Genomic DNA, 9,991 nt, shown 5'->3' with positions numbered 1-9,991 from the left:
AGAAAAGAAATTGGAAATAAACAAAATATTATATATAGGAATATAGGATTGTTGTCAGGCTTAATCAAATCACGTCAACGTCAATTGAAAAGTTTAGACAAGTGATGTGTGTAAAGAGTCTTGCTGACAACTAAAGATGACTTTTAAAATGCAGAGTGAAAAATTATATATATAAAAGTAAGGTTTCACTCTCTTTTTATTGGTGGAAAAATATTTAATGTTTTAATTTTTTTTTAAAAAAATAAATAAATAAATGTTTATGACAATCAATCAATACAAAATTTAATTACACTATAAGTTATAATCAAATGGCAAAGAAAATGAAAGAACTTAATCATATATCATTCAACAAAATAAATAAATAAATTAATGTTTATGACAATCATTCAATACAAAATTCAATTACACTATAAGTTATGATCAAATGGCATATAAAATGAAAGGACTTAATCATATATCATTCAACAAAATAAATAAATAAATTAATGTTTATGACAATCATTCAATACAAAATTTAATTACACAATAAGTTATGATCAAATGGCAAAGAAAATGAAAGGACTTAATCATATATCATACAACAAATTTTATAAAGCTTATTGGTGAAAAATTATTTAAAATCATATATATACTAGGTTTGAACCCGCGGTACACCGCGGGAATATGTGTAATTAAGTTTCTTATAAATATTAGGTAGTTTAGGAGTGTTTTATAATATTCATTTTTTTTATATGAGTGTAGTTTGTATTTGGTTGAAAGAAACCTATTGTTTTAACGGGTAGACGTACATGTATAGTGGTTTTTTATTTTAAAAATGTAACTATATTTAGAATGTCTAATAAATATTTGTTTTGGAATTTAATTGTACTAATTTTGCAGTCGTTTTGTGTATGTTCAGTTTTTAATTGTATAATCACGAGTGGCTATCTTTTGTATTGTATTATAAAATTAATCAATTATTATGTTTGATGTTTCATTTTAAATTTGGGAGTTTTATGTTTATTAATTTTCTGGGTTTGAATCCCCGATGTACCGCGGGACAATATATAATTATTATTTACCAACCATTTATTCATAACCTTTTTTTGTTATAACTTGCATCTGTTGCTAGCTGTTATTTGTTAACTTTAATAATAAAATATTTTTTATTAAGGTTTCACTCTCTTTATTGTTCTATTTTGTATTTATTTTTTAAAATATAATATTTATTTTTAAGTAACCAAAAAAACATATTTAATCATATACATTAATTCATACTTTAAATTCACACTTTACTAATAAAATGAAACTGAAAATTATATAAATTTTCAAAGACTATTGGTTTTCTTTATTGAATTCCAATTAAACACACTATAAATTATAATTATAACTCCTCTAATTTAATTATTTTAAAAATGTAACTTACATCACTTCTTATTATAAATAGTTATTCTCACATCCTTCTCTACCATATCTCATATCTTCATTATTCTCTTTGTTTTTTTTAAAAGTTCTTGCATGGGGTGAAAACTCATTTAAAATATTATTGTAAGAGTTTGATTAATTATTTAGTTTAAACTTTTGTTTTCAATTTTATTTATTTTTGTTTTTATGTATTTCTTTATGTCTTCATTGTTTTTTATATTTTTAAATGTAATACATATGTATAATAATATTTTATGGTTATAAGAAAATCAAGATAAAGAAACCATCTTCATTATTTTACATTGGATGTTTGTTTCTTTCTCACATATTCATGTATATTTATTTTAATTTCAAAAGTGTGTAATTTTTTAACAAAATAAACTTTTTGTTATATACTCATCAAACCAATTTGTAAGACATTCTTTTAAGAATAATGATCCTTATATTTAGTTTGTGATTCAACATGTAATAATATAAACAACATTATAATTTTTGTTAACTTTGAATTTTATACTTGACTTCCTACATAAAAAACAATTTGACATTCAATTTTCTATCTATTATATATACTACAACGATGAAATATATAATTAAACTTAGAGATATAGCTTAAATTAAGAGGAATATAAAAACAAATTAAAAAATAAAATTATTCTTTGGGAGTTTTTTAAGGTTTCTCCTTATTGGTCCATTTAGCATTTATTTTTTAATTATAATATTTATTTATAATTAAACCAAATATCTAACACATTTAGTCATATACTTTAATTCATACTTGAAATCCACGCTTTACTATTAAATTGTAACTTAAATTATATAACCTTTCAATTGACTATTTGTTTCCTCCATTCAATTTCAATTAACACACTATAAAATATAATTATAACTCCTCTAATTTAATTATTTTAGAATTATAACTTACATCATATTTTATCCTATAAATACTCATTTTTACATCCTCCTCCACCATATATGATATTCTCAATATTTTCTTTGTTTAATTTTAATGTTCTTGCATGGGTTGAAAGCTCAATTAAGATATCATTGTAAGAGCTTGATTATATATTTGGTTAAAACTTTTGTTTTCAATTATATTTCTTCTTTATTTTATGTACTTTTTCATTTTTCATTGTTTTCTATACTATTAAATATATAATACATATGTATAATAATATTTTATGGCTATAAAGAAATTACTTTATCGATGGGATTCAAAAATATTGATTTCTGACCATCGCACCATAAGAAAATCAAGCTAAATAAACCATCTTCATTGTTTTACTTTATATGTTTTTTTTCTTTCTCACAAATTCATGTATATTTATTTTATTTTCAAAGTATGTAATTATTTTAACAAAATATTTTTTGGTTATATTCAAACCAATTTGTAAGACATTGAAACAAATAAAATTTTATACACAAATAAAGGTAATTTGTGCGTATATTTATGTTTACACACATATATGGATAAATTTTAACATTTTTAGTGGTTGTTTTGATAAAGTTTGAAATGAGGGTAAATTTAAAAAGTGGTATTTTTAAAGGGGGAATTTCAAAAATACCCCTTTTCATATACATCTTTTTTAAAATACCTCTTTTCAAACTTTATCAAAAAACCCACTAAAATTGTTGAAATTTATCCAAATATGTGTGTAAGCTTATAAATATATACACAAATTACCTTTATATGTGTATAAAATATACCTTTCATAAATAGCGTAAAAATAAATTATAAAAACCTTATAAAAACCTTATAAAAACCGTATAACCCCTTTTAAAAACCTTTTAAAAACCTTATAAAACTTATAAACGATTTAAAACGATTTAAAACATTTTAAAATATTTGTATCGAATCTCCCAGTAGTAGTTATTATATAGAAGTACCTTATAAACTATATAAAACTTTATATTTTTTTATATTTAAAAAGAGGTATTTTTGAAAATGGATAGATAAATGGGGTATTTTTAAAAAGAGGTACACCAAAAGTGGTATTTCTCAAAAATTCTCATTTTTAAAAGGGTATTTTTTAAATTCTCCCAATATCATTCATATTTTTATCATTAACAATATTATTGTTTTATCAAAAAATACTTAAAAGCACTAAAGAAAATTACTATCAAAATTGAACAATTAATCAACGAATAAATTCAAAAGATATGGATGTATGTTTCTATTGTATGATTTAAATAAATAAAATATAAAAATGTCATAAACATTAAAATTTATTTAATCTATTTTTTATAAGTAATAAATAATTTAAAATAATTAATCTAATATACACCAACCCGCGCATATGCGCGGGACATTATCTAGTATTATAAATATTAACTTGACTATTTTGGAGAGCTTAATTAGTTAACTGGTTGAACCAAAGCTGAATAAAGTTTGTAAAGAATCCTATCTATTTTTCGAATTTGCCAAATAAAGTAAAAAAAAAAATACGTATCTTATATAATTTATCTGTTCCAAATTTCTCGATTATAATCTTTTTTTTTAAAAATATTTTCTATTTGTTTCATTTTATTAGATTTTTCTATTTTTATACAATTTTTTTTATTAATTTAATTATTTATTTCTATTCTTTTTGGTAGAATTATTTATTTCTATTAAAATTATACGGAATTTTATTCTATTAGCTGAATTTTTATAAATGATATCATGTTTATTATTTTTTAATTGTAATACTTTAAAGCAAAACATCTTATAAAATAGAATATAGAGAGAAAATTTTGAACCTATTTTCTTTTTAAAATTTTATGCATATTTTAATGTTAGTCGTTACAATTTGATATAAACATAGAGGTTGTGTTATATGAATTACTGAATTTAGAAAGAAAAATCTTACAAAATATTTACACAAGATATAAACATAAAATCACTGCCAAAAAAAAGAAATTAGATTTTTAAGAAAAACAAAACATTAATTGAGATGGCGTATAAAACCTAGTCGGAAACTACAAAAGTTGTATTGTTTTTTTTTATTTGAAATTTGTAAAGTAAAAGTATTGGTTTATTAGTAGTATTGGTCCTTTTCCTAGGAGGAAAAAAAAGAAAAAGAACAAATCTTTTGGACTTCAACACTCCAAACCTTTGGTCTTCCTTCCTAAGTATCTCTCTCTTTATCTTTTGGACATTGAAGTGTATCTTCTTGTTCTAAAAGCAACTCTTGTGATCAAAGACATAGAAATTGAGAAGTCTTGTGGGTTTTAGGAACAGAGAGTTTTGAAAGATGCAGCAGTTGTGGGTAGCACGGGAAACTAAGAAGAAGGAGAGAATCATCAAAGGAAGAGACTTAGTCGATATTGTCTTCTCTTGGTCGGTTCTTGATGTTCTGAACTCAAATCTTTACAAAGGACAGGTTCTGTATTCTTCTGAGTCTTTAACTTTAGGGTTTTGTTTTAGAAACTTAATATATATACTTACTTATGGATTTGGTGTTATTGGTTTATAGGTTGGGAAGATCCCTACCACATTCACATCTACAAAAGAGTATTTGGAGTCGTTTGTTAATCCTCTTATTGAAGAGACACATGAAGCTTTGTTGTCAAGTATGAGAACGTTACGCCGTGCACAAGCATTCAAGTTTTGGGAAATCAAGCCAGCTAAAGATTTCAAATCTCCCAATAGTCTTTATTATGAGGTTACTTTGGAGATGATGGCTGGTAATATGACTAATGGAGGTCAAAATTTGGTAGAGTTCAATGATCTTCTTGCAGTGACAGATAAGAGGCCTATTCGGATAGATGACTTGAGATTTTCCAATGAGCCTCTTTTGTTAGCTCTTGTTTGTGGAGTGAATGAAGATAATCCACATTTGATAACTATCTTGGCTTCAAAACCCATTATTTGCGAGGATGATGACGATAACCGAACGTCGAAAAAGAGAGGAAAGGGTGGGAGGAAAAGCTTAAGCATCTTTGGGGTTAATTTGATCAACATGATGACCAATATTCGTATTTGGACCGCGTTGCATCCTGATCCAGAAGGAGGAAACTTGAAGCTTATTTCAAGAGTACTTCAAAGCAACAATGAGGTAATTAAGTTAATGTTTTGAAACAGAACCAAAATCATATTTTGATAATGTTATTCTTGTGTAGGTTGATGGAGGAAGTTGTGTTGCCTGTAAAGAAAACAGTGAGAGTGTTGTGTCACATGACTCAGCGCGAATGCTACGTTCGTTCAAACTGAATTCATCTCAAGAAGACGCGATTTTGCGTTGTCTAGAAGCTAAAAGCTGTTACCATTTCAACAACATCAAACTTATATGGGGACCTCCGGGCACGGGGAAGACAAAAACAACAAGTGTTCTGCTTTTGAACCTTCTGAAATTGAGATGTAGGACACTGACTTGTACTCCAACTAACATAGCTGTTTTGGAAGTTTGTTCAAGGCTTGTGAAATTAGTCTCTGAGTCATTGAACTTTGGTGGGTATGGCCTTGGAGATATTGTGTTGTTTGGTAATAAAGAAAGGATGAAAATCGATGACCGGGAAGATCTTTTCGATGTCTTCCTTGAGTACCGAGTTGAGGAGCTTTATAGATGCTTTATGGCAATGACTGGATGGAGAGCAAATGTAAACCGTATGATCTGTTTGCTCGGTGATCCGAAAGAAGAGTATCGCCAGTACAATCTCGTAAACAAAACAAGCCTCTCGTTTAAAGAATTTGTGCAGGAAAGGTTTAGCAGACTAAGAAATGAGCTGCAGCATCAGTTTCCAACTTTGAGCCTGCATCTACCAACTACATTACTCTCCTTTCGAGTGGCGGAGAAAATGAATCAGACTAACCATCTCCTTAGAGATATCGCGATTTCTGATATCATGGGAGATGGTAATAATAAGTCTTGTCATGGAAGAATGAAACATGTCCCAAAAGATACTGTGGATGAAAATGATAGATTGGAGAATGATACAAGAAAACAAGATTGTCTTGACATGTTGATATCAATTTCTTTAAGTATCAAACTTCCAGATTTTATATCAAAGTTTGAACTCAAAAGACTCTGCTTAGCAAATGCATATCTACTTTTCTGCACAGCATCAAGCTCTGCCAAGTTACACTTGAGTACTCCACTACAGCTTCTTGTGATAGACGAAGCGGCTCAGTTAAAAGAATGCGAATCAGCGATTCCTTTGCAGCTTCCAGGACTTCAACACGCTATATTGATCGGTGATGAGAAGCAATTGCCTGCAATGATCCAAAGCAAGGTTTGTTTTGTTACTAATTAGTAATTATTTTACACTTTCACCATCTTTTTTGGCTTAGTAAACTTGTTATATGCAGATTTCTTCTGAGGCTGATCTTGGGAGGAGTTTGTTTGAAAGATTGGTGTTGTTGGGGCACAATAAACAGTTACTGAACATGCAATACCGAATGCATCCTTCGATTAGTATTTTCCCAAACAGAGAGTTTTACGGTATGAAGATTCTTGATGCTCCTTCTGTGAGAGTGAGAAGTTATGAGAAAAAGTTCCTTCCTGAGAAAATGTATGGACCTTACTCTTTCATCAACATATCCTATGGAAGAGAACAGTTTGGAGAAGGATTCAGTTCAAAAAACATAGTGGAAGTGTCTGTTGTGGCTGAGATAGTCTCAAAGCTTTACTCAGGTAAAAGAAAATTTTGATTTTGATCAGTCTTAAAAGTAGTAGAGTTTGATGTTGGTTCTTGTTCTGTAATGTGATCTTTAGTATCAAGAAAGACGGGAAGATCGATCAGCGTAGGGGTGATTTCACCTTACAAGGCTCAAGTGTTTGCAATCCAAGAAAGGATAGGCGAAAAGTATAATACTGGAGAGTCATTTACTGTGAGTGTTAGGTCTGTAGATGGGTTTCAAGGAGGAGAAGAAGATATCATTATAATCTCGACTGTTAGGTCTAACGGTAAAGGAGTAATCGGTTTTTTATCTAACCAACAAAGAACCAATGTAGCACTCACACGCGCGAGGTATCTAAACATTTTCACAGTTTGTTGAATTAGTTTCGTTAGTTTCTTGATTCATTACGTTTGTTCTTGTAGATATTGCCTGTGGATTCTTGGAAACGAAGCAACTTTAACGAGCAATAGATCAGTGTGGAGGAAGTTAGTAGACAATGCGAAAGCACAAGATTGTTTCCATGATGCAGAAGATGATGAATCATTAGCTCAGTGTATTGAAAGATCAACAACAGCACTTGATGATCTTGATAAGCTTCAAAACAAGAAACTCATTTCCTTTGAAAATTCGATATGGAAGGTATGATCTATAACATAAATACTCTGTATAGTTCATCCTCTGATCTTTTTTTTTTTCACTATGTCCAACAGGTTTGGCTTAGCTATGAGTTCTTGAAATCTCTGGAAGTTATAGTAGACTCTGAAGTTAACAAAAGAGTTATGAACTTTTTGGAGAAGTTATCTAATGGGAAAGAGCTTCAACACGAGGTTGAGAATGAGAGTAAGAGTCAGTTGAGACAAGAGGAGATTGATGATGGCCTCAGCCTCATATGGGCAATAGACATAACCAAGAATAACAATCACTATGTCCAAGTTTTGAAGATCTGGCAGGTTCTGTCATCTTCTGATGTTTCTCATGCCATAGAACATCTAGAGAAACATTACAAGAGATACACAAAAACCAAGATTAATCGGTGTAGATACGTATGCTCTCAAGGGTGAGTTAATTAGTTGAAGTCTTTGGTGTTAAGTTAGACTGAAGCAAGCTTTGTAAAGTTATGTCTTTATGTTTTCAATATGTGATGCAGAGATTTAGTTATACCGATGAAATGGCCGATCGATTCGGATTCTTGCACGAAGAAAGATATCGTAAACGACGTTTCAAGATCGTTTGCATTGCTGAGTGTTGTTGAGGAGGAGGAGCCTTTGACTCCCAAACCAATCAAGTAAAGCTTTCTTTAGTGTGGTTTCTTTGAGATTTCAGGAGTTTCATACAAAAGTGATTATATTTTTGTTTTGTAGGAAGATAAGGAATATGTGGAAAATGAGAAGAAAGGTTCAACTTTCAACATCTAACTCCAAAGACCCTAAGTAAATTTCCACTGTTTCTTTCGTAAAAAGCAGACAATGTGAATCTGCTTCTTTTGTGTCTTGTTGTAATCTCTCTTTCTCCATTATCTTTTTGCTATTTTGTGTCGGTAAATACTAATTTGGGTTTTGTGAGGATTCTCAGAAACTTGTTCCGAAAGGACTGTAGTTTTTTATTGTGTTTTGTTACGGTACTAGATTTTAACCCGCGGTACACCGCGGAACGATAATTTAAAATGTAATATTTTTGTTTTGTTTGATTAAGAAGATTGTGCTACTGTATTTTGATTTTTAATTTTATGATTTAGCCCGTGAAATATTGCACAATTTGTTCTTTATATAATCGGAATTTGATCAACTTAAATAAATAAGTTTAATTCAACATAATGGAATGATGTTGACATAACATCTTTCGTTTAATAATCTAATTTCAGATTAAAATATTTTGTGTGTTTTACTATAGTAGACAACCCGTAAAAACATATATAATCATAATTATGTAAAGATAAGTATGTAAATTATAACCTGCTCCATCACATGACCCGTACATACATTTGTTTGTTTCATTTGAGTAATCAAATTGCAATATATACGAAAAAATTATATTTTTATTATACATGTGTTTTATGTAATAATATAAATTTTAAAACAAATAAGATCATAAAAATATAGTGAAATTTAACTAGTTTGACACAAATTTGACCAAAAATAACTGAATTAACCCTCTGTTTTTGGTCATTACTAGAATGACACAATATTTATGTAAAAAGTCCAAAAAACCTAAACCTAAAAAATAGCAATTAATAGAAAAGTCTGTCACACATATATAAATCTGTCATAATAAAATGAACAAATTTATAATATTTTTCTATATATAATTTTTTTTTCAAAAATTAAAATTACGTAAAACATTCAAAAATACATAATATATAAATAATCAAAACATAAAGTTTATTTTTATCTTATTTTTTCTACTAAATTTATGAACGAAAATATTAAAATATATATATAAACTAAATGGAAATTTTATTTATCATAATACATAAATACATATTATTTAACGAGTTAAGTTCAAAAATATAATAAACATTATCAAAAGTTGATGGAGAGGATGAGGAAGAGAGGCAAAAACAAAACAAGACGTAACTTCCAAAAACCGTAAATTTTTTTTACGGCTTTATATGGCAAACTTAACACTTACTCTTAAAAATGTCTGTCGCTACACCTTATACAAATCTGTCGCATAACATAGTAATAAATCTGTCATAATCTTTAAAAAAAATTGTCGTAATAAGTAAAAAAAAATCACTATGTCACTACTCGGAAAAAACAACTGTCATAGAACCTTCATTAAAATTTGTTATAGAATCTGTCATAACCCATCAAAAAATCTGTCATTACATGTTACAATTAGGTTGCTACATAAACAAATATTACAAAAAAAAAAAAAAAACTGTCACAAGATAAATTAATCTGCTATTACATACATAGGTCATTCTAGCAATTTTTAACAAAGTTTAACAAAAATCTGTTATCAAGTGACAGTTTTTTAGTAAATTTTTAC

At 28.3% G+C, this 9,991-nt stretch overlaps 1 protein-coding gene across 2 annotated transcripts; it reads left to right on the top strand.

Annotated features, from left to right (window-relative positions):
• Window positions 1-4,634: 4,634 nt before the first annotated feature.
• On the top strand, window positions 4,635-8,614 carry LOC17895693 (uncharacterized ATP-dependent helicase C29A10.10c). Of its 2 annotated transcripts, XM_023788207.1 has the most exons (10): window positions 4,635-4,763; window positions 4,857-5,438; window positions 5,503-6,612; window positions 6,689-7,013; window positions 7,095-7,350; window positions 7,423-7,639; window positions 7,711-7,882; window positions 7,985-8,057; window positions 8,148-8,285; window positions 8,362-8,614. In XM_023788207.1, exons 1-10 carry the CDS (start codon window positions 4,635-4,637, stop codon window positions 8,432-8,434), a joined length of 3,075 nt encoding a protein of 1,024 aa, XP_023643975.1. In that variant the 3' UTR covers window positions 8,435-8,614. The 2 variants fall into 2 exon arrangements, with proteins under 2 accessions (XP_023643975.1, XP_023643974.1); XM_023788206.1 differs by having other exon boundaries at window positions 7,711-8,057.
• Window positions 8,615-9,991: the final 1,377 nt, after the last annotated feature.

The sequence above is a fragment of the Capsella rubella genome, unplaced genomic scaffold (genome assembly GCF_000375325.1).
Source record: "Capsella rubella cultivar Monte Gargano unplaced genomic scaffold, Caprub1_0 scaffold_2, whole genome shotgun sequence".
Lineage (NCBI taxonomy): Eukaryota > Viridiplantae > Streptophyta > Magnoliopsida > Brassicales > Brassicaceae > Capsella > Capsella rubella.
The sequence above is the reverse complement of the archived record's forward strand: the minus strand, read 5'-3'. Positions and strand labels throughout refer to the sequence as shown.